At 46.0% G+C, this 25653-nt stretch overlaps 2 protein-coding genes across 2 annotated transcripts in view; both read left to right on the forward strand.

Moving 5' to 3' along the window:
- The first annotated feature begins 570 nt into the window (after window positions 1–570).
- gps1 (G protein pathway suppressor 1) lies at window positions 571–8805 on the forward strand. The gene is made up of 14 exons (XM_033971535.2): window positions 571–703; window positions 2189–2281; window positions 2553–2743; window positions 2957–3121; window positions 4009–4144; window positions 5019–5096; window positions 5618–5678; window positions 5967–6052; window positions 6325–6419; window positions 6488–6593; window positions 6667–6747; window positions 7509–7646; window positions 8115–8249; window positions 8408–8805. The coding sequence occupies exons 1-14, from the start codon at window positions 671–673 to the stop codon at window positions 8480–8482; spliced, it is 1473 nt and encodes a 490-aa protein (XP_033827426.1). The 5' UTR covers window positions 571–670; the 3' UTR covers window positions 8483–8805.
- Window positions 8806–13806: 5001 nt separating this feature from the next.
- Window positions 13807–25653, forward strand: part of LOC117374612 (integrin alpha-3-like) — a 28548-nt gene continuing 16701 nt past the window's right edge. The window contains exons 1-13 of the mRNA XM_055223750.1: window positions 13807–13964; window positions 17245–17372; window positions 20061–20146; window positions 20214–20350; window positions 20922–21028; window positions 21110–21202; window positions 21387–21446; window positions 21622–21778; window positions 22469–22671; window positions 23003–23091; window positions 23831–23964; window positions 24325–24402; window positions 25312–25379. Of these exons, the coding sequence (XP_055079725.1) occupies window positions 13807–13964; window positions 17245–17372; window positions 20061–20146; window positions 20214–20350; window positions 20922–21028; window positions 21110–21202; window positions 21387–21446; window positions 21622–21778; window positions 22469–22671; window positions 23003–23091; window positions 23831–23964; window positions 24325–24402; window positions 25312–25379 (1498 nt within the window). The remainder of the gene's footprint in view (window positions 13965–17244; window positions 17373–20060; window positions 20147–20213; window positions 20351–20921; window positions 21029–21109; window positions 21203–21386; window positions 21447–21621; window positions 21779–22468; window positions 22672–23002; window positions 23092–23830; window positions 23965–24324; window positions 24403–25311; window positions 25380–25653) is intronic.

Genomic DNA, 25653 nt, shown 5'->3' on the forward strand with positions numbered 1-25653 from the left:
CCAGCGTGTGACGCGCGCTGTGGCTCTGCAGCTCCATGATCAGCACCCAGAGGATTATCATGACGCAGGATGTCTCAGGGCTGTCACTTGTAGACTTAGTGTGTGTAAGCCTACAAGTGACATTATATTGACAATATAAAATAATATGAGTTCCTTGTAGCTTCAAATATGATTTAGTCCTGGTCTATGTTTTGTGTACATCTTTTGCAATAACAGCCACTTAAATAAATTATCATTTGAGTAATATTATTTTGAAATAATGTGACTCTTACTTGAGTACAATACCCACCTTTTCTCAAAAGTAAAAATGTAGAAGATTTTCCTGTGTCCACACTTGTAAAACCACGCCTGCCCTGAAGGTGGCGGTAAAGCTCCAAAGACACACGGCCACAAACAAACTATAAACAACTATAAATAAGTAAATTTACCAATCTCAATCATCTAATTTCACATTTTCATATAATCTGTGTATACATATTGTGTCTATTTCTTATGTGCATGTTTAGAATAATTTGCCTACATTTATTACAACACACAAAAAGTTCACAGCGCATGCGCACTGACCCCTATCGTCCGCCGCTGCTGCAGATCGTGCGGACACTTCTGGCGGCGTTTGTCCCCTCCGCGTCTCCGCTGTGACCCCCCCACACACACCAGGACCCCGGAGAAGATGCCTCTGCCCGTCCAGGTGTTTAACTTTCAGGTGAGACCGGTCCCGGTGCTGTCCCGCGCCGCCACGGGGGTAAATAACCGGAGTAACGGCCGCAGACCCGGAGCGGCTCGCCTCCCCCAGAGCTAACACGGCTAAGCTAACGTCTCTGTTTGTGTTTAATATGTGGGATTTTTCCTACTTTCACGCACCGGACACGAGTTAGGCAGTGGTTTGTCGCAGTTTACACGTTAAATCCCCCGTCACTGTAAATGGCTTCATGTAGATTAGCTTCATTTAGATGATTTTAGATTAGCATGTTTAGCATGTTTAGCATGTCCTGTGTTGTGTCTGTCAGGAGTTGACAGTTTGACACGAGTCGTTGTGAAATCAGCCGTGGACGTTGTTTACGTTTTAAATATTGTAGAATGATGCACATTTTAACTTCTAGTTGACATTGTTGTGTAATTGTTGTTAGCAGGTTAGCGGCTAACACTCAGGCCTGTTCTAAAATGAAATCTACAGTTAATAAAAGCTCAAAGTTAAATCTGTCAACGGCACAGAGTTGTGAGAGTGAAGACATCCCTCTGCTCAGAGCTTTTACTGTGATCAGACCTGAGGGATTACACACATCTGCATTTAACTGTAAAACTGCACTCTGTAACTTTTCTGGTGGAGGTCTGCCACCTGCTTGTTTTTGGTGAGGTCATTGTTTTTCCTTATTTCATTATCATCATTATATTTCTTGCAATTATTAAATGACTGGTGGTTAGAATCCAACTAAAATAATGAATACATTAATAAGAGTAAGAAACCATTAACAAAAAAAGATTAAAAATAAATAATAAGAAGTAAACATATGTTGTTACTGTCATCAGATTCACCTCTCCACAGATCTGACATGTAACTTACCACCTGCTAGTAAAGCCCCACTGTGTTAGAGTTCAGCCAAATATCCAATATGGACTTTTTATTGCACTAAAAACCTTGTAAAAGTGGAAAGTATCCATGCACAGAGGGGCTTGCCTCTTCACAGACATAACTTGGCCTAGTGAAGGGAAAAAGAAAATTTACAAGTCATGTCAGTGGAGAAGCAAGCAAGGTTTTAAGTGCAATAATAGTTTACCTGTAATTAATGAATGCTTTTATTTCAGTCTCTTATTTTGCTAGAAAACTTGCACCGTGGGGTTTTCAGTTTTATTTCATACTATGGAACATTCCAGGCAAAGTGACATCATCTCCATGGAGACAAGCAGGTGGTGAACCCTCCACCAAAAAACTCACATAAAGTATTGCAGCTCTCCTGTCCTGACTGACCATGAGGCCTAAAGCTTCTTCACAAGGACTTAATATGACATTTAAAATTTAACTTTAAAATGTGATAGTTTTGAGCTGGACAATGTGGAAATAAAAACCTGTTGATCCCCACTACCCTGAGCTAAATGAGTGACAGGTGCATTCAGCCACTGAAGTGTGTGAAGTTTGTGCCGTCGGACAAAGCTGATGTTGAATAGTCTTGGTTCTGTTGTTGTGCCTCAGGGAGCTGTGGAGCCAATGCAGATCGACGCAGACCCCCAGGACGACCAGCAGAATGCTCCAGACACAAACTACATCGTGGAGAACCCAACACTGGTATTTATTACTTAAAAATATTTTAAAATGTGCTTTTGTTCTTGTTGTTTTTATTATGGATGCACTGATCTGATTCTGGTATCTGATATACTCAAAACACTGCTGGATCTGCTTCCACATATTGGTTCAGCCGATATCCTGATTGTTCATATAAAGTGATGAAGACTATTACCTGTTTGTAGTCGGCCCAGAAAGTCTCATAATGTTTGAACTTTTATCTATACAAAAGTCTTGTATAAACCAAATGTCCTGTTGTTGTGCCTTTGTGCAGGACTTGGAGCAGTACGCCACCAGCTACAGCGGGCTGATGCGCATCGAGAGGCTGCAGTTCATCGCTGAGCACTGCCCTCAGCTCCGGGTGGAGGCCCTGAAGATGGCCCTCACCTTTGTACAGAGAACTTTCAACGTGGACACCTACGAGGAGATCCACCGCAAGCTGACAGAAGCCACACGCTTAGAAAGGCACGCAAAAAATAATGGCACGCTAAATAACGGCACGCTAAATAACGGCTTTGGTTTAAATTAATTGTGCACGATGTAACTTTTATCTGAGGGTTCGCTGTGTAATGTAAAATAATACATTTACTGGTCACTAGATTCTTAGCAGAAGTACACGGGTTTAGAAATCTCAGTTTGAAATGAGCCACTAAGTCAAGTCATGTTTGTGCTTTTTAGAGAGGCGCAGGCAGTACCTGACACAGTGCCTGATGGGGGCGCTGTTCCTCCTCCGTTGGATTCTGCATGGGCCGAATCCACCAGGAAAAAGGCTTTGCTCAAACTTGAAAAACTGGACACGGACCTCAAGAATTACAAAGGCAACTCCATCAAAGAAAGCATAAGGTACAGTCTCTGAAAGAATGAACCACACCAGAAAACCAGTGTTTTATCTTTATTTTTATTTATTGGCTCCACAAATTTATCTTATAGTATAAATGATTAAACTTAGAACAATCATTTATAATGGGTCAATCTGGATAAGTGTCCTGAGGCAGTAAGTGCTTCTTATCTTTATTATCCAATTTACAGAAAGTCAACGACAATTTTCTCACCATTTATGAGTGAAACTAAAGACTTACTTTAGTGCACAGATATCACATGTTTATATTTATATATTATATAATATATTATGAGTCCTAGCAACACAAAATAAAAACTGTACTGATCTCGAGGCCTTGCTTTTTATGCCTGAAGTCCATCTGTCTGGTTTTAATAAGATGGAAGAAAATCAAAAGAAAATAGAGATTGATCAATATTAGTCAAATAAATCCATGTTCCTTTGTTCCTCATGTTGCTCATCTCCATTTGAGAGATTATAAACCACATCACATCTGCTTTTTCCACAATGATTCCTCATTTACCATAATTTTTAAACTAAATGTTTTTGGAGGATCGTGTGCAAATCTTCTCTGTGTGGAGATGTTGATTTGTCTGGAGTGTTTCCCTAAAATGGCAGCTCTGAGGAGATACAGAGGTAGAAAAAACACTTGGAATTGATATTAAGTTAATCCCATACTGTGGAACATTTGGCATTTACATGAGACAAACAGATGAGTGAAACAAAACAAAAGCTGAGAATCTACTCGTGTTAAAGTTCGGTTGATCTGTAATGATGTCACTTGAGCTCAGTGAACCTGTGCTCAATTATTATCAGTGTTAAAATTAAATCTGGTACGAGTATGTGACGTCCGTCGAGTCGAGCGGTGAATAACCCCGTGATCTCTGAGCAGGAGAGGACACGACGACCTCGGTGACCACTACCTGGACTGTGGCGACCTCAGCAATGCCCTCAAGTGTTACTCCAGAGCACGAGACTACTGCACCAGCGCCAAGCACGTCATCAACATGTGTCTGAATGTCATCAAGGTACAGAGGAGGAGAGGAGGAGGATACGGAGGATGGAGAGGAGGATACAGAGGAGGAGGAGAGGAGGATACAGAGGAGGAGAGAATGTGTGATACAGAGAAGGGACGGTGGAGATATGGCACAGAGGAGGGGGCACAGAGGAGGGGGCACAGAGGAGGGGGCACAGAGGAGGGGGCACAGAGGAGGGGGCACAGAGGAGGGGGCACAGAGGAGGGGGCACAGAGGAGGGGGCACAGAGGAGGGACTGGGCACAGAGGAGGGGGCACAGAGGAGGGACTGGACACATGGTGCAGAGGCTGAGGTTAGAGCTGTGACAAACAGAAGGTCTAGAGCACATATGTCAAACTCAAGGCCTGGGGGCCAAATGTGGCCCTCCACATCATTTCATGTGGCCCTCAACAGGGTAAACTCAAAGGTCTGATGGTCTTAAAAGGTCATTTTATCAGGAGATAAGCAGTTACACAGCCACATTTTTACATCTAGGCTAATGCATATGCAATATTTGTAACTTGAACAAGTAATAAATACAGAAACAGTGAATTAACAAGTTAAAAAAGTAGTTACATTTATTTTACATCCGGCCCTTTGAAGGCAGATATTTTGCTAATGTGGCCCCCGGTGACAATATGTTTGACAGCCCTGGTCTAGAGGAAGACCATAGTAGAGTTATGGACGCAGAAGACGTTAAAGTTGTGTTTTAAAGGTCTCTCCTGGTCTCTCCTGGTCTCTCCTGGTCTCTCCTGGTCTCTCCTGGTCTCTCCTGGTCTCTCCTGGTCTCTCCTGGTCTCTCCTGGTCTCTCCTGGTCTCTCCTGGTCTCTCCTGGTCTCTCCTGGTCTCTCCTGGTCTCACCTGGTCTCTCTCGGTCTCTCTCAGGTCAGCGTTTACCTACAGAACTGGTCCCATGTCCTGAGCTACGTGAACAAGGCAGAGTCCACCCCGGAGATCGCAGAGGTCAGTCTACACGTCTCACTGTGCTAAAGATGCACTGTGTAACTTTACCACAGGAGGCTGTGGAGGTCTCATAACTGTTCACACATAAACATTTAAATCACTGTTGCCTTTTATTGTTTTGCTTGTGCCACAAAACGATCGAGCATTTCACTAAAGAAACTGCTGGTCACGTTGTTGTGTGCAGTTTTGTGTCCTGCTTTTGTGTGTTTATGGAGGAGCCCGAGCGCCGCCCGAGCGCCGCCCGAGCGCCGCCCGAGCGCCGCCCGAGCGCCGCCCGAGCGCGGCTCGAGCGCGGCTGTAGTTTTTGCTAAAATGCTGATGCAGGGATGACGTCTAAAACCTCTCCATGTTTTTGATGAGGAAACAGTGATAAAACAGGTAGAAAGCTAAAAATGAAGCCTCTGCACAGATCTGACCTGTAATTTGGGGGCACACCCTACACCAGAGAAGTTGCACAGTGCACCTTTAATACACATTATTGGTCAAATGTTTTTTTTATGATTTTCTATATTTTCTTTCAGCAAAGAGGCGAGAGAGACAGTCAGAATCAAGCAGTTCTCACCAAACTGAAGTGTGCTGCAGGTAAAAGAGAGAGGAGCATCATGGGACAGAGCTCATGTCCCTCAGTCATGTCCCTCAGTCATGTCCCTCAGTCATGTCCCTCAGTCATGTCCCTCAGTCATGTCCCTCAGTCATGTCCCTCTGTCATGTCCCTCTGTCATGTCCCTCTGTCATGTCCCTCTGTCATGTCCCTCAGTCATGTCCCTCAGTCATGTCCCTCAGTCATGTCCCTCAGTCATGTCCCTCTGTCATGTCCCTCTGTCATGTCCCTCTGTCATGTCCCTCTGTCTTGTCTCTTTGTCTGTTCAGGACTGGCGGAGTTGGCGTCTCGGAAATACAAACCCGCAGCCAAGTGCTTCCTGCAGGCGTCCTTCGACCACTGTGACTGTCCAGAGGTAAGTGTCCTCTGACCGCTGTGACTGTCCAGAGGACTGCTGAACTATACTGGACGTTTAGTATTTAGTATTAGTACTTTTAGTTAGTAGTACTTACAGTAGTTTAGTTTTTTGTCAAGGGAATAAAACAGGTTTAATAATCTTGTTTGTTGTGTTTCTCTGTAGTATGTGGTGCTTGTTGTTTATTGTCTCGTTGCACATGTTTTCTGGGTAAATGTTTGGGCGCAGACTGATTTTGTCGCTGTATTTCTCCCCCCGTGTGTCTCGTCCAGCTCCTGTCTCCCAGTAACGTGGCGGTGTACGGAGGCCTGTGCGCTCTGGCCACGTTCGACCGACAGGAGCTTCAGCGTAACGTCATCTCCAGCAGGTGAGTGTCCAGCGCTCGCTCTTACAGTGAACTGTGGAATCTCTGCTTAATGTTTCTCTTTTTTTCAGCTCCTTTAAATTATTTCTAGAACTGGAACCTCAGATCCGTGACATTATCTTTAAATTCTATGAGTCTAAATACGCCTCATGTCTCAAACTTCTGGATGAGATGAAGGTAAGGCCTGTTTTTGTGAGATGGGAGATCTGAACAGTTTTGTCATATTGTGTCTTGTGTGTCTTGTGTGTAGGACAACCTGCTCTTGGACATGTACCTGGCCCCTCACATAAAGACTCTGTACAGTCAGATCAGGAACAGGGCTCTGATCCAGGTGAGACACAAACAGCACAGCCTCATTTATGCTCACAAATGATAAGGGCCAAAAAGAATACAGTATTTTTTAGGCTCAACACTGATCTGTGGAACATCCAAATTCAAAATATTAAACCCTCGTCCACGTTTGATCCATAACAAAAGACGTCTTTGCTACTGTAAATGTAACTAAATAATGAAGCAAATGATTAAACGTAATGTGCTGACAGAAGTGTTCAAATGTGCTTATTGTTCCATTTAGTTGTTTTTATTGGTATAAAATGAAGTGCACAAATTTCCCGTAATGCATCTTGAAAGTGTCCAGTGATGCTCTAGGCGACTAGTCCGTCCTCCTGGACATGACTGAAATCAGAAGAGATGTTTCTGCACAGTGTTGATCTGTTTATCCCCCGTCGTCTAAAACAAGATAAACCATAGACTGTTTTTACAAACTCTGCTTTTTGCTTCATTTAACATTCACAATATTATATAAAAGCAACTTTTTTTTATGGTAACATTTTAATTATACAGATTAAATAGAAGCACTGGATCACATTTTTAGTCCAACAAATTGTACTAAATGTTTTTAAATAGAGATGTGCTGTGGAATGTCCAGGAAACACTGGGCCCAGGATAATGATCAAAGTCTGTATCTTCAATGGGAAAAGTCTAAAACCATGAACTGCAACAACAAATGTCCCAGTTTTTCAGCTGTTTAAAATGACATGTGGTAAAGCCTGTGAGTGACGGCTCTGGGATTGACTGTACTTTTCCTCGCAGTATTTCAGCCCGTACGTGTCGGCGGACATGACAAAGATGGCGCTGGCGTTTAACACCACCGTAGCAGCTCTGGAGGACGAGCTGACCCAGCTCATCCTGGAGGGACTCATCAACGCTCGGATCGACTCTCACAGCAAGGTCAGTGATGGACCAGAGGGAGGAGTCGATACAGACACTGATCCACACGAGCACTTCACACACTTCATACTCTGAGATAAAAACATCAATAACTCCTCACAAGTTTATTCTAAAAAGTGCAGCCACATGGTTTCATGTTTTATGTTGAAAAGTAAAACTGACATTCTTCATACAGGTTGTTTATACATAGTTTTTATCATTGTGGCATCAGACTGTGTAGTATGTGTAGTACTGTGGTGTAGTACTGTGGTGTAGTGTAGTATGTATACTGTAGTATGTGTAGTACTGTAGTGTAGTATGTGTAGTACTGTAGTGTAGTATGTGTAGTGTAGTACGTGTAGTATTCTTAAGGCAGGTGGGCAACTGTGCTGTCTTTCATTACTCTGAAACTTTTCAAACCTATAAAACAAGAATTTCAATCTTTCCTCCTCCTCTGCACTCGTCCTGCTCTTGTTCTTTTCTCTTCAGATCCTTTATGCCAGAGACGTGGACCAGAGGAGCACCACGTTTGAAAAGTCTCTGCACATGGGCAAAGAGTTCCAGCGGCGAGCCAAAGCCATGATCCTCAGAGCAGCTGTCCTCCGCAACCAGATCCATGTCAAGGTACACTGGCCCCTCGCGCCCCTGCCCCTCGCGCCCCGGCCCCTCGCGCCACACCCCTCAAATGTCCAGTCCAACCCCAGTAATTTGAGTCTCGATCTGTTTACCTGCTAATTTACACCTGTCTCTGTCTCTGTGTGTCTCTGTCTCTGTGTCCTCAGTCCCCACCCAGAGAAGGCAGCCAGGGGGAGCTGACCGCTGCCAACAGCCAAACCCGAATGAGCACCAACATGTGAGAGTGAGACCTCTTCTCCTGATGTGTGAGGAGTGAGACCTCTTCTCCTGACGTGTGAGGAGTGAGACCTCTTCTCCTGACGTGTGAGGAGTGAGCCCTCTTCTCCTGACGTGAGGAGTGAGACCTCCTCTCCTGACGTGTGAGGAGTGAGACCTCTTCTCCTGGCGTGAGGAGTGAGACCTCTTCTCCTGACGTGTGAGGAGTGACCTCTTTCCTGGCCGTATCACCTGAGCACTTTTCAAATGTACCACATGTTGTTTGCTTAGCTCCACATGGACATTTTTCTGTTTGACATTAACTCTTTTAAATAAAATGACAAAATCATGTCAAGTGTAGTTTGTCTGAACAAATACTGGATTAGAATCAGGCGTGTGTTGTAAACTTCTGCAGAGGGTCCTGGGTGCGGCTGTGGTCGTCCTGTCTGCGTTTGTAGATTCTCTCGGCTGCTCCAGTCGCCTTGACTCTGTTCAGCTCAAGATGTGGAGGTTTCCTGCAGCTCCAGACGAGTGGCCCCTTGCAGCAGTGAGGACGGGTCAATAAAGACGTGCAGGTCAATAAAGAATACCTGAGTAAACATCTGGACTTCATGTATAATCATACTGTCTGTAGTATCTAAATCTGTGCACATCTCATCCTCTGACTTATTTATGTTTTAATGCTTGTGCCATCTTCAGGCACCACACGGGGGCGGTAAAGATTCTAAGGGCCTAGGAAGATGAGGTTTGTTTTGTTAGTTTTTTATGGTTTAACTTTGCTATGCATTCTTCCCAGCAGTACTTGCTGTTAAACGCAAAATACTTATTCAACAGATGTTTTTTGACAAATAAAAAGCAACATTTCTTGTTTCCCATCTGGTCCTTGTCTTGTCAACAACACACTGATTTTATCCAAGTAAAAATTATGAAGAAAACAATGAGATAATCACTTATGTGTGTATTTCACTTTGTTTTTGTAATACGAGTGTGAAATTAAAGATTAGTGCTATCTAAACAATTATATATTATATATGGGATGTTGTCGGGCGGTGGAAGGAAAACTTTGAGGATCTCCTCAGTCCCACCGTCACGTCTTCAGAGGAGGAAGCAGAGACTGGGGACCCGGAGGTGGACTCGTCCATCACCCTGGCTGAAGTCACTGAGGTTAAAGCTCCTCGGTGACAAGGCTCCGGGGGTGGACGAGATCCGTCCTGAGTACCTCAAGTCTCTGGATGTCGTGGGTCTTGGCTGACACGTCTGCAACATCAGGTGGCGGTCGGGGACAGAGCCTCTGGACTGGCAGACCGGGGTGGTGGTCCCTCTGTATAAGAAGGGGGACTGGAGGGTGTGTTCCAACTACAAGAGAATCACACTCCTCAGCCTCAGGTCTACTCCAGGGACTGGAGAGGAGAATCCGACCGATAGTCAAACCTCAGATTCAGGAGGAGCAGTGTGGTTTTGGTCCCGGTCGCGGAACACTGGACCAGCTCTATACTCTCCATCGGGTCCTCGAGGCTCATGGGAGTTTGCCACAGTCCACATGTGTTTTGTGGATCTGGAGAAGGCATTTGACTGTGTCCTTTGCCAGGGCTGCACTTTGTCACCAGTTCTGGTCATTGTTTTTATGGACTTCTAGGTGCAGCCAGGACTCGGAGGGGGTCTGGTTCGGGAACCACAGGATCTCATCTCTGCTGTTTGCAGATGTTGTCCTAATGCTTCAGGACCTGCAGCCCTGGGGCGGTTTGCAGTCGAGTGTGAAGCAGCTGAGATGAGAATCAGCTCCTCCAAATCCCAAATCCGAGGCCATGGTTCTTGACTGGAAAAAAGTGGCGCCCTCTGCAGGTGGTGGAGAGTCCTTGCCTCAAGTGGAGGAGCTGAAGTATCTTGGGGTCTTGTTCCCCCATCAACCAAAACATGAACGCCCTTTGAGACAACTGCTGTTGTGATTTTGGGCGTTACAAAATAAAATGAATTGAATTGTTCAGGACTGAGGGGAGGATGGAGCGTGAGATTGACAGTTGGATCAGTGTCTGCAGTGATGCAATCGCTGTGTCGTCTGTTGTGTTAAAAAAAAGGAGCTGAGTCAAAAGACAAAGCTCTCAATTTCCCTCAATCTACATTCGCCTCACCTCATGAGCTCTGGGTAATGACCGAAAGGACAAGATCACAGATACAAGCGGCTAAAATGAGTTTCCTCCACAGGGTGGCCGGGCGCACCCTTAGGGATAGGGTGAGGAGCTCGGTCACTCTGGAGGAGCTCGGAGTAGAGCTGCTGAGGCCCCGGGACGCCTCCTGGACACCTCGTGGACGTCTCCTGAGGAGGTGTTCATGTCCCACTGGGAGGAGGCCCCGGAGAAGACCCAGGACACGCTGGAGGGACTATGTCTCTCTGGTCTGGGAACACCTTGGGGTCCTCCCGGAAGAGCCGGAGGAAGTGTCTGGGGTGAGGGAAGTCTGGGAGTTCCTGCTTAGACTGATGCCCCCGCGACCCGACCCCGGATAAGAGGAAGAAAATGGATGGATATCTAGAAGTTCCATATGTTGGTCTCCTAGAAGATATGAATGCAGCGTTGAGAGTGATCAACCACAGACCAATGAGCTGATAAACACTTCAGCAGCAGTGATCCTAGAGACGCTCGGCTGTAACAGCAACGAGCCATGAGAAACAATACCCACCGTGGAAATGACGGTTAGAGGCTAAAATTAAGGCAGCATGAACTGTCAGAGGTACAGCCAGATGCCCTACCTGAAGCACTGGAAACTTCCAAACAAAGGCTCCGAGCCTGGGCCATCCGCCTAAAGAGGGACACACGAGATAACACAACCGGTGAAAGTGTACGCTCGATGGCAGAAAACCGAAAACCACCAAGGCGGAAACCGAACAGTACTGGACAGACATAAGGGAGAAGGAGGCCTCACATAACAGAGATGCACAGAGGCTGGGGGCCTGAGAGAAGAACACAGAAACCTCCCTGAACAGAATCACCATCAGAGTGGCAGACGTCCAGGAAAGAGTCTCAGGTGTGAAAAACTGGACCAGGCCCTGATCCACGTCTACTGGTTAAAGAAGCTCTAAGCTCTCCACGAGCGTCTGGCAGCTCAAATGAACCAGCTGCTAATGGACGGGACTCACCCTGAATGACTAACCGAAGAGCGTACGATCCTGATCCAGAAGGATCCCTCAAAGGGTACAGCCCCATCCAACTATCAGCCAATCTGTCTCCACAACATGGAGGCTCATGTCAGGATCATCACGACTGAGATAAGTGACACATGGATCAATACATGAGCACAGAAGAGCAAAGACACCAGAGGAGCCAAACACCAGCTCCTGGTAGAACAGTCGTCCGAGACTGCAGAACCTGTAGGACCAACCTGTGCACTGTCTGGACTGATACAAGAAAATCTACGACTCAATGCCACACACATGGATCACTAAATGGAGCTGTACAACATCCACAGGACTCTAAGAGCCTTCAGCTCCAGGAGTTTGTGGAAAACCAACCCTGAGGACAATGGCCACTGGCACAAGTGACCCTCAAATGTGACATAGACCAAGGACACGCCCTGTCCCTCTGCTGTTCTGCAGAGTCTGAACCTCCTCAGACAAATCATCAACACTGAATATGGACACGACTCAGGAACAGGACGACCATCAGTCACCTCCTCTACATGGACCACAGGATCTACACCACCAGGATCTACACCACCAGGATCTACAGCACCAGGATCTACACCACCAGGATCTACACCACCAGGATCTACACCACCAGGATCTACAGCACCAGGATCTACAGCACCAGGCTCTACAGCACCAGGATCTACACCACCAGGATCTACACCACCAGGATCTACACCGCCAGGATCTACACCGCCAGGATCTACACCGCCAGGATCTACACCGCCAGGATCTACACCGCCAGGATCTACACCGCCAGGATCTACACCGCCAGGATCTACACCACCAGGATCTACACCACCAGGATCTACACCACCAGGATCTACACCACCAGGATCTACAGCACAAACACTGGAATGTGAAACTGGATGGTGACAAAGAGAGAGAAGGTCGTCCACACAGAAGGAGTTTGTCTCCCAGAAGAGACAAACAGACACTGAGGACGTCACAAGGACCTTGGTGTCCCACAAGCAACAAGAGGAAAAAAAAGAAAACCACGGACTAACACCTCAGAGTAAAAAGTCAGATGACTTACCAGTTGAGCAAACCACCGAGCGCACACACACACCCCCACACACACACACACCCACACACACCCCCCCGCACACACACACACACGCTCAATGTATTAAACATAGTTTACGAGAACATTCTGGTAAATCTGATAAATAACTGATAAATCTCAGGCTACAGACTTTCCCCAGTATCACCTGAATAATTTATTGAATAATTTATTTATAATCATATTTTTATGATTTCATGTTTATCTACTCAGATTTATTTTTCCCATTGAGTTATTGTCTCCTCAGTGAACATCAAACGCAGACGGCAGAGCTCGTCTCCAGCTGTGGGGGCATGTGCATGTGTGTCAAGGGGTGTGTCTTCTACAAGAGACACACACACACACACAGCCCAGAGACGTCTGGAGACGGAGACGCACAAAGACACAGACGAGGAGGCGAGAGCGAGGAGGAGACAGAGGATAAAGGAGACAGAGGAGGAGACAGAGGAGGAGACAAAGACGACAGGAGACGAGCCAAACGGCAATAACATGAGGATTCCCCTGTGAGCTGCTACAGGTGCTCAGGTACTTCACTGTAGTACTACTGTGTTTGTACAAATATTTCATTTCCCTCCGGCAGAGGCTTATTGTTATGGAAAAGCAGCGTGTTATTGTTCTGTTTTTTTTTTTTGTAGTAAATTCAGAATAGTTTTTTTCTGCATAAGTGATGCATGTGCACAACAGGAGTAATTCCTCACAGAAGTGTTTTGTTTATTGTGTTTGAATGAAAAATGTATAAAAGTGTAAACTGGACTTAGACAAAGTCCTACAGATCCATGAGGAGAATGACTCGCACACAGACTCACGTTACTAAATAAAAACAAAGTACGATTGTCAAAAGTTTCATAAATCAGACACTAATGGATCAAAACTAGATTCTCATTTGAGCAAGTGTCAAGTCTGTTCCTTCAAACGGCAAATTAACTCAAAATAATTCAAGTAGCAGAAGATGACAAATGTTTTCTTGCTGAATAAAGTACAAATATACAGATGTGTTTATGTTGAATTAAAATGATTATTATCCCATTTTAACATTCACGTCTGGTCTTTGTAGGTTTGCTCGGCCTGGACGTGTGCGTGTGTGTGCGTCTGGGAGTCTCCGTGTGTTGATGGCATCCTCTGCCCCTGTGCTCTTGAGCGTGCTGCTGGCTGTGTGTACGGCGTTTAACCTGGACCCTCTGGTGTCTGTGGTGAAGAGCGGGGGGCGGCGCTCTCTGTTCGGCTTCTCTGTGGCTCTGCACCAGGACCTGAGCAGTGGAGCGTACAGGTGAACCTCTGACCCCCCTCTGACCCCCCTCTGACCCACCTCTGACCCACCTCTGACCCACCTCTGACCCTCCTCTGACCCGCCTCTGACCCGCCTCTGACCCACCTCTGACCCACCTCTGACCCGCCTCTGACCCGCCTCTGACCCGCCTCTGACCCGCCTCTGACCCGCCTCTGACCCGCCTCTGACCCGTCTCTGACCCGCCTCTGACCCGTCTCTGACCCGCCTCTGACCCACCTCTGACCCTCATCTAGAGACAAGACGACTTCAGCCTCATGATTGTACCTCAGTGTTTCAGATTCTGCATGGATTTACATTTATTTACATTTACTTCATTTGGTGTTTCATAAGTTTTGTTTTAAGCTGTGAAAAGGAGCAGTTTGGGAGCTGTACACTTTGAGCATGTTTTGGGTTGATGGGGTAAACCCGCCCAGACACAGGGAGAATATGCAAACACATCACAGAATGACACTGGTTAAGATTAAAAGCACATCACGGTTTATTACATTGTCCCAGTGAGACATGTGAATGGAGTGGATCATGTAATAAAAGCTCTGCTCCACACACAGAGTCACACACGGAGTCACACACGGAGTCACACACGGAGTCACACACGGAGTCACACACGGAGTCACACACGGAGTCACACACGGAGTCACACACGGAGTCACACACAGAGCGTTTACCACAGGAACAACACTACGATCATTTAGAAGCATCATCTTATATGAACAGATGCTCCGTGACCTGCACACACGTGTGATCTGCCCGTGACCTGCACACACGTGTGATCTGCCCATGACCTGCACACACGTGTGATCTGCCTGTGACACATGTGTGCTGTCCCCTGTGTGGACACAGTGGACACAGAGGCTCCTGCACATGTGCCAGTTTCTCTGTGGAGATCCTAAACCAGACGTTTGGTCATGTGACATCCTCAGAGGACACACTGGTCACCCGGCTCTCCTTGGTCTCCATGACAACGGCCTGTTACCGCGCGTTAATTAAATGACCACGCGGCTCGTCCCAATGACATCATAAGATTTCATGTTCGGCGTCGGTGAGAGCTGCTGAGGACGTCCCACTGTCACATTCATAAAAACATGATTTACAAACAAAACAGAATGAAATCATCAGAGTTTACACTGTTCATCCTGGAGCAGCTTCAGTCTGAGTCGATGGTTCACTCAGGTGAGATTAAATAATCTGCTGAGCATCATGTGACCTACGCCCACACAGAGTATAAAGCCTTTTTAGGGAATATTTTACTCTAGTGTTTATGTTAAAAAACAGAACACGCTCCAGTGTCACATTTATGTCCTAATGAAAATGTGACATGCACCAATCTGTGTGTGTCAGGAGCATCTGTGTGTGTCAGGAGCATCTGTGTGTGTCAGGAGCATCTGTGTGTGTCAGGAGCATCTGTGTGTGTCAGGAGCATCTGTGTGTGTCAGGAGCATCTGTGTGTGTCAGGAGCATCTGTGTGTGTCAGGAGCATCTGTGTGTGTGAGGAGTGTCTGTGTGTGTGTGTTTGTGTCTCTGTTGTCCCTCTGTTGTCCCTCCCTTGTCCCTCTCTTGTCTCTCTGTAGTCCCTCTCTTGTCCCTCTCTTGTCCCTCTCTTGTCCCTCTGTAGTCCCTCTCTTGTCTCTCTTGTCTCTCTGTCTCTCTCTGATTCTGTTTTGTTCATATTCTGTAGAAGAATAAATGAGTCACATGACCCAGAGCCAAGGACAGGAGTGGAATAAATGAAAAACAAGAGCAGGATGTTTGACATTGTCTGTGACGGGACGTGTCCTGCCTCTGCGCTCTCTCTCCTGAGCGCTCTCTCTCTCCTGAGCGCTCTCTCTCCTGAGCGCTCTCTCTCTCCTGAGCGCTCTCTCTCTCCTGAGCGCTCTCTCTCTCTCCTGAGCTCTCTCTCTCTCCTGAGCTCTCTCTCTCCTGAGCGCTCTCTCTCTCCTGAGCGCTCTCTCTCTCTCCTGAGCGCTCTCTCTCTCTCCTGAGCGCTCTCTCTCTCCTGAGCTCTCTCTCTCCTGAGCGCTCTCTCTCTCTCCTGAGCGCTCTCTCTCTCTCCTGAGCGCTCTCTCTCTCTCCTGAGCGCTCTCTCTCTCCTGAGCGCTCTCTCTCTCTCCTGAGCATTCTCTCTCTCTCCTGAGCATTCTCTCTCTCTCCTGAGCATTCTCTCTCTCTCCTGAGCGCTCTCTCTCCTGAGCGCTCTCTCTCTCCTGAGCGCTCTCTCTCTCTCCTGAGCTCTCTCTCTCTCCTGAGCGCTCTCTCTCCTGAGCGCTCTCTCTCTCCTGAGCGCTCTCTCTCTCTCCTGAGCGCTCTCTCTCTCCTGAGCGCTCTCTCTCTCCTGAGCGCTCTCTCTCTCCTGAGCGCTCTCTCCTGAGCGCTCTCTCTCTCTCCTGAGCTCTCTCTCTCCTGAGCGCTCTCTCCTGAGCGCTCTCTCTCTCTCCTGAGCGCTCTCTCCTGAGCGCTCTCTCTCTCTCCTGAGCGCTCTCTCTCTCTCCTGAGCGCTCTCTCTCCTGAGCGCTCTCTCTCTCTCCTGAGCACTCTCTCTCTCCTGAGCGCTCTCTCTCCTGAGCTCTCTCTCTCCTGAGCGCTCTCTCTCTCCTGAGCTCTCTCTCTCTCCTGAGCGCTCTCTCTCTCTCTCCTGAGCGCTCTCTCTCTCTCCTGAGCGCTCTCTCCTGAGCGCTCTCTCTCTCCTGAGCTCTCTCTCTCTCCTGAGCGCTCTCTCTCTCTCTCCTGAGCGCTCTCTCTCTCTCCTGAGCGCTCTCTCCTGAGCGCTCTCTCTCTCCTGAGCTCTCTCTCCCTCCTGAGCTCTCTGTCCCTCCTGAGCTCTCTCTCTCTCCTGAGCGCTCTCTCTCTCTCCTGAGCGCTCTCTCTCTCTCCTGAGCGCTCTCTCCTGAGCGCTCTCTCTCTCCTGAGCTCTCTCTCCCTCCTGAGCTCTCTGTCCCTCCTGAGCTCTCTCTCTCTCCTGAGCGCTCTCTCTCTCTCCTGAGCGCTCTCTCTCTCTCCTGAGCGCTCTCTCTCTCTCCTGAGCGCTCTCTCTCCTGAGCTCTCTCTCTCCTGAGCGCTCTCTCTCTCTCTCTCTCTCTCCTGAGCTCTCTCTCTCTCTCTCAGGTTTATTATGGTCAGAGTTTCTAAAATGAGTAAAAGTAAAAGTGACTTAAACCTCGTGTGATCTGTTCACTCATGTTTAACTCATATAATGTATAACATTATAATGTGATCTGTCTGTATAATCTGTTCTGTATATAATACATGTTCATTGTTTTTGCAGGTTATTGGTGGGCGCCCCGATGGAGAGGGCGGAGCCTGGAGTCTTGGCCAATCGCACTGGGGGTGTGTACGTGTGCCCCATCAGCTCTGACCCGGGGGACTGCACTCGAGTCACACTCCTGGACTCAGGTGACCTGAGCCGTCACTGCTTTTTAATTAATTTGACCCAAACAGAAGAGACGCTCACACACATGAGGATGTCGTGGAAAAGACTGAACACATCATTTTAAAAATGACATGATTTTAATTAACTTTGATAAACTTTAAAGAGCCACAAGGGACATTTTACTTCTGTGGAGCATTAAGTGTTAACACAGATCACCACGTTTCCTTTTATTGTTTTATAAGTTTGATGCTTTCACTTTCCTTCCCGCACAAAGTCTCTCCCCCTTCAGAGCACGATCACACTCTATGACACACTATCACACTCTATGACACACTTTCACACTCTATGACACACTCTGACACACTATCACACTCTGACACACTATCACACTCTATGACACACTATCACACTCTATGACACACTATCACACTCTATGACACACTCTATGACACACTATCACACTCTATGACACACGATCACACTCTATGACACACTATCACACTCTATGACACACTCTATGACACACTATCACACTCTGACACACTCTATGACACACTATCACACTCTGACACACTCTATGACACACTCTGACACACTATCACACTCTATGACACACTATCACACTCTATGACACACTATCACACTCTATGACACACGATCACACTCTATGACACACGATCACACTCTATGACACACTATCACACTCTGACACACTCTATGACACACTATCACACTCTGACACACTCTATGACACACTCTGACACACTATCACACTCTATGACACACTATCACACTCTATGACACACTCTATGACACACTATCACACTCTATGACACACTATCACACTCTATGACACACTATCACACTCTATGACACACTATCACACTCTATGACACACTCTATGACACACTATCACACTCTGACACACTCTATGACACACTATCACACTCTATGACACACTCTATGACACACTATCACACTCTATGACACACTATCACACTCTATGACACACTCTATGACACACTATCACACTCTGACACACTCTATGACACACTATCACACTCTGACACACTCTATGACACACTCTGACACACTATCACACTCTATGACACACTATCACACTCTATGACACACTCTATGACACACTATCACACTCTGACACACTCTATGACACACTATCACACTCTATGACACACTCTATGACACACTATCACACTCTATGACACACTATCACACTCTATGACACACTATCACACTCTGACACACTCTATGACACACTCTGACACACTATCACACTCTATGACACACTATCACACTCTATGACACACTCTATGACACACTATCACACTCTGACACACTCTATGACACACTATCACACTCTATGACACACTCTATGACACACTATCACACTCTATGACACACTATCACACTCTATGACACACTATCACACTCTGACACACTCTATGACACACTATCACACTCTGACACACTATCACACTCTATGACACACTATCACACTCTATGACACACTATCACACTCTATGACACACTATCACACTCTGACACACTCTATGACACACTATCACACTCTATGACACACTCTATGACACACTATCACACTCTATGACACACTATCACACTCTATGACACACTATCACACTCTATGACACACTATCACACTCTGACACACTCTATGACACACTATCACACTCTATGACACACTCTATGACACACTATCACACTCTATGACACACTCTGACACACTATCACACTCTATGACACACTCTATGACACACGATCACACTCTATGACACACGATCACACTCTATGACACACTCTATGACACACTCTATGACACACTATCACACTCTATGACACTTTCACACTGTGGTAAATAAGGTTTATAAAATGTCGACTCTAAAGTTTCTACATGCCATGAATCTTTATGAAACAACAGTTAAAATGATTGGACCAGTCAAAGTATTTCACATAAGGTACAGTCCACCTAAAAGTGTAATTTCATGGAATTTACCAAATATTTACTCCGATAGAGCAGTTCAGTGATGTGATGTGATGTCAGTGTGTTCCCATAGAAAGACGATTCAGACTTTGACAGTTACATGGTCCTGAAGTGAGAAAGACCAGACTTTGTCTTATCAGAGGAGGCTCCAGGTCCAGGCAGCGTCAGGAGGAGCACTATCTGCACTCAGACCAACAAACCTAATTTAACTCACAAGACCAAAGAAAGATACAGCAAATTCAACATATTACATATACATTTTAAAACCACCTGAAGCTCAAAGCAGATCTATTATCTCTAATTGACTTTTTAGAGCTTTAAACCATGTTCTAGTTGTTTCCTTCACCATTTACTCACCTAAAGTTGTATTTGGAGTGATTTGTTTTTCTTTGTTCAAGACATTCTCTAACTTTATTTTCTTAGTCGTGATACAGTAGCATTTGGCAGTGTCACTTAGTCATTTTGCTATACATGAAAAATCTGCTTCTCACTAACTTGATCTGCAGCTATCCATCAGGGGGCGCCGACAGCTGCACGGCTCTTTGTTGTGATTATGTTTACAGCGAGGTCAGCTCCTTTTCAGTAACACAGAAGTCAGCAGATTTGTTTCCTTTATCAAATGGTTTTAGAGGAAATTAGCTATTTAAAATTTAGAAATGAAAACATAATAATCCAAGAATTTGTTCATCAGAGCAACTCCTGTCTGAGGACCTGATTGAGGACATGTGGCTCGGCGTCTCCGTGGCCAGTCAGGGTCCACCTGGGGGACGAGTGTTGGTATGTCCATATCCTCAACTTTAAACTCTTAACAAGCTGATTAGTGAGTGCATTTTTCACGTTACAGGCTTGTGGTCATCGCTTTGCCAAACTCTACGGCGCCTACAGACTCCGACACATGACCGGACGCTGCTATGTCCGAGGCAACCACCTGCAGTACAACGACTCAGATGCTCACTGGCAGAATCCTGACCAGGTCTGCAGGTAAAGGACTCAACAGTGACCCAACAAGAACCCAACCAGGTCTGAAGGTAAAATATGATAGTGACACAAAAAGAACCCAGCCAGGTCTTCAGGTAAAGGACTCAAGAGTGACCCAACAAGAACCTGACCAGATCTGAAGGTAAAGGAGGTGATAGTCAAAGCAGAACCTAACCAGGTCTGCAGGTAAACAAGTTCAACAATCACCCAAGAAGAACCTCGTCAGGTCGACAGTTTGACCACACCTCAGCAGGACTCAGCCAGGTCTGCTGTTAAGAACCCAATCGGGTCTGCTGCTAAACCAGTTCAACAGACATGAGCACAACAGTGACTCAAGCAAAACCCAACGTAGTCCACAAGTAAGAACCCAACCAGATCCACACGTAAACAAGCTGGTCAGGCAGGGCCCAACTGGATAAGATGTTTTTTACGTGTATGGTCAGGATAAATCAAATGTCGTTTAGCGCAGCACCACGGCAACCACAGCTGACCACATACATGTGTCCTGTGTTTTCCTTGGTCTGATTGGCGGTTGGCGTCGCTCTCCTTTCCCGTGTCCTGTGATTGGCTGTAGTCACCTGGGCGATGTGAGTGGTGAGGTCATGTGCACGATGGGGATGTCTGCGGCCATTTCTCAAACAGAGATCATCGTGGGGTCTCCAGGAAGCTTTGACTGGCAAGGTACCTCCAAGAACACAACGCCACATCCTAAACCGATCCAGGCCTCACGCGGCGGCTGTGTTTACTCTTATGTCTGTGCAGGCAATGTCCATGTGCTGTGGATGAATCCTGAGGTCATGTTTGACACAAAGAAGACCACCTTCACAAACATGGAGCAGAGGAACATCTACATTGGTGAGGAGCTGGACGTATGTCTGACTATGTATGACGTTGTACTGCCCCTTTGAGACTTTGATAAACCAGGCTTAGAATTTGATATTAACAAATTCTACTGTAAAATATATAAAAATCTGATAAAAAGTACCAGTTTGGTTTGTGTAGGTGCTCTTTCCTGGTGTGATCTTTGTCTCCTCTTCAGGGTACTCTGTGGCTCTGGCTCCTCGGCTGCTGTCTCAACAGTTGGACAGTATCATAACAGGTTTCCCTTTTCTCTTTGTTGTGGGAGGTACTTGCAGTTTATAAGCTGTTTTTTGGTGATGTGCTTACAAAGTGGAAATATATCTACAAGTACATGTACATCTAAATATTTTTATTTGTTAACTCAAAGCCTAGTCTTCTCTGACCTTCTCTGTGGTGATCCATGGTTGATCCAGGTGCTCCTAAAGACAGCAAACACGACGCTCGTGGCTCTGTGTTCCTGGCGCTGAAGTCCAGCTCCGGTCTCCAGATCCTACAGAGGCTCAGAGGGGAGCAGACGGGCTCATACTATGGAAATGCCTTGGCAGTGCTGGACCTCAATAATGACGGGTAAAGCTCCTACTATTTCACGGCACCAGGGTTATGTTCAGTTACATGTCTGTGTCCAGGGACCTCACGCTCCCGGGGCCAAATGTGGCCTGTGAGATGATGTTTTGTGGCCTGTAGGACGATATGAAAGTGTCATTTTAGTGACACTGTTGTGTGTGGGACGTTCCATCGTTTGGACTTGGGGCAAACAGAGAAACACTTCAAACTGTGAAGGAGCCTGTGTAACATCACAGCCGTGATAGAATTATAACTTTTTACTGTGTTTGAAATGAGCATGTTTGACTTCTGTTACTGCTGTTGGATTCAGTGTCATTTGTATTTTGTTTTTTCCATCATTGTAAAAGCCAAAAGTTAAATCTGGACAAAACGTTGGAGTGAAGACGTTTAGCTGCTGATCCAAGCTGCTGCTTCAGTTCTGTTTTTCATATCACTCTCAATGGGTGATTACCCACCTGTTAGCGTGCTGGCTAGTTTTATTGTTCTCTTTGTTTCCTTTGTTTGCTTTGGGTCTTTGTCTTTTGGGTGAACCAGTTTCTGTCAAATAATGATCCACAGATCTTATAGATTATTACTTTACAGCAGATGCTCAGTCTCCTTTAAGGTCGTCACTCAGCAGAACCGTATCATATTCATTCTTTCAAACTTGAGTCCAGGTGACAGAATCCACTTCTCTTGTGCTTCTCATGTGACGTGTGTTTTCAGGTGGAATGATCTGCTGGTCGGAGCTCCTTTCTTCTTCCAGAGGCTGGAGGAGGTGGGCGGGGCTGTGTACGTGTACCTGAACACAGGAGGCAGGTTTGACTCGAGGCCCACTCTGGTCCTCAGAGGTCCTCAACACTCTGCGTTTGGGATGTCTCTGTGTGCAGCGGGAGACCTGGACCAAGACGGATTCCAGGGTAAAGTCTCTTTTAAACAAACCTGCTTTTTCATTGTGAAGGTAAATACAAGAGAAACCCCTCGGCTGTTTGTTCTGTTTCACACTCTCTCCCCCTCCTCTCTCTATTTTCTACCTCTCTACCGTCGTCTCTCACTGCCAATACCCTTCCCTCACTCTCAATGTCCTTTTTCCATCATCTTCCTCTCCTTTCTTTCTCACTCTCTCTATCCTTGCCTCCCAAACCTCTCTCTCTCTCTCTCTCTCTGTCTCTCTCTCTGTCACTTTCTCCCTCCCCCTCCTCTCTCCCCACCTCTCTCTCCCTCTTCATTCTTCCCTCTCTCTCTCTGTAGATTTTGTGGTGGGAGCTCCATTTCATGGTTCTGGGAGTGTGATGGTCTTTAACACTGGTCCCGGTGGCGTCCCATCTCGTCCTTCTCAGGTAACACTTGGGACGGGCCCAAAACCCGGTTTCAAAACAGAACCAGAGTCTTAAAGCTGCAGTGGATCAATAATCAGAGCAGACAGAGGATCGAGGAGCAGGGACACGAGCCACCAAACACTCCACAGAACACAGACTGTAGGCTCCTGCAGGCTGACTGTAGACTGACTGTAGGCTTCTGTAGGCTGACTATAGGCTTCTGTAGGCTTCTGTAGGCTGACTGTAGGCTTCTCTGATGATCGCACAAGGAATAAACACCAAAACACATGAGTGTCCAGTTCTGTGCCTTTATAAAATAAATCTTGCTGCTTTAAAATAAGTTTGTTTTTATTTGAAAGACAAAAATAAACTTGTTCTTCACTGATTGAACATAAAAGTTTTATCTACAATAAATAAATGAGGCTCCGTGTGTAATTTAATGGTTTAGGGAGGTCAGTATTTGAATGTAGTTTCACAGCCTCTCCTCCTCCTCCTCCTCCTCCTCCTCTTCTTCTTTTCTTTCTCTCCTTCTACTGCTCTCTCTCTTTCCCTCTTTACCTTGGTCACTTTCTCTCACTCTCTTCCTCGCTCCCTTGGTCTCTCTCCTTCCTCTGCCTCTTTCTCATCTTTCTGGTAATCATTCTCTTTCTCTTACTCCTCTCTCTCTTCTCCTTTTGGTCAGCCTTCTCTCCTTCTCTCTCCTTACTCTCCATGTCCCTCTCTCCCTCCCTCTCTTTCTCTCCTCTCTCCTCTTCTTCAGGTGATCCAGGGCAGCAGTATCTCTCCGGTTTTCAGGACTTTTGGATTTTCTCTGGCTCCTGCTCAGGACGTGGACCAGAACCATCACCCGGACGTCCTGATCGGCTCTTTGGACGACTCTGTGGTGCTGCTCCGGTAGGACGCGGGACACGGGACAGAGGACACACTCAGAGACGTCCCTTTAGTCCAAATCCACACACTTCCTGTCTTTTGTTCAGACACAACAGATGAAAAATGTCCTTGTAGCTGAATTCAATTTTATAGATTCTTTTGTCCAGTTCTGCTCTTAAGTCACGTCTGGATCAGCACGACTCTGTTCAGACGTTTGAAACATGTTTGGTCTGAAGAAACTAAATAAAAACTGAATAAACTAAATAAAAACTGAATAAACTAAATAAAAACTGAATAAACTAAATAAAAACTGAATAAACTAAATAATAACTGAATAAACTAAATAAAAACTGAATAAACTCTGAATCTTTGTGTCCTGAGCAGCTCTCGTCCTGTGGTGGAGCTGACCCAGACCCTCAGAGTGAGTCCTGACGTCGTGGATCCAAACGACTGCGAATCCTGGTCAGAACTCGCCAAGTACACACACCATCGGACTCACAGTACACACAGTACACACACCATGACAGTACACACACCATCACAGTACACAAACCATCACAGTACACACGCCGTCGGACTCACAGTACACACTGATTCTCATAAACACACACAGTTATGATGGTGTTCCCTTATTCTTCCTGTTTGTTTGAGTTGTCCTGTGTGGCCCTGCTTCAGTGCTTTAATGCTCAGAATATTCCAGTTTTCACCTACCCCCTGTCCCTGCCTCCTCTGTATTGATTATAATAACAGAGCGTTTGGAGGTCATGGCGTTCTAAAGCGCTCGTACATTACTCTGAGGTGGAGGACAGGTCAGAATTCACTGATGGACTTTGCATTTAAATGGTCCAAATGCAGATGGGTCACACTTTATAATTAATATCTGTATAATTACGACATATTTAATGGAATTTCACTTCATTTTATTTTTCCAGACTCCCAAATCACATCAGTACTTCTCTGAACATGATCATTACTTCAAATAAAGGTTCCTGGTCCTAAAGGGACATTACTGTTTCACTCTACATCCATCTGTACCTGAGGTTTAAAAATGTAAAAAACAACTAGTTTCTTTTTAGTAATATGCAAAAAAGAAAGTTTATTTCTCACTTATGCATTTTGGGCGTCCCAGTGTTTTACCTCAGTGAGTTTATAAATGTTTTTCACATCTTTGACCTCGACTGTAACGTGCACCTCCTCATCGTCCAGAATAAGATGCTTTTTAATTAGATGCAGTTTATGTTGAGCTCCAGAGCTGATTCTATAAAACATCTGAACATAATAACTCCTCCTCCCTCCTCCTCCGTCCTCCCCCCTCCTCCTCCGTCCTCCCCCCTCCTCCTCCGTCCTCTCTCCTCCTCTGTCCTCCTGCAGCATACGTGTGAAGGTGTGTTTTTCCTACACGTTCAGATCTGGAGGGAGCAGTGACAAAGACAACATCAGTGAGTTTTATTCTGTTTTACTCATATATATAATCCTAATGTGATCCTCATGTGATCCTCATGTGATCCTCATGTGATCCTCATGTGATCCTCATGTGATCCTCATGTGATCCTCATATGATCCTCATATGATCCTCATGTGATCCTCATGTGATCCTCATGTGATCCTCATGTGATCCTCATGTGATCCTCATACAGGACGTTTGACTCCTCCTGGTTTGACATAATGTTAAATACTAAAGGAAAAGACTGAAAATCCAACTAATTTAATGTT

Source organism: Periophthalmus magnuspinnatus, chromosome 8 (genome assembly GCF_009829125.3).
Source record: "Periophthalmus magnuspinnatus isolate fPerMag1 chromosome 8, fPerMag1.2.pri, whole genome shotgun sequence".
Classification (NCBI taxonomy): Eukaryota; Metazoa; Chordata; class Actinopteri; order Gobiiformes; family Gobiidae; genus Periophthalmus; species Periophthalmus magnuspinnatus.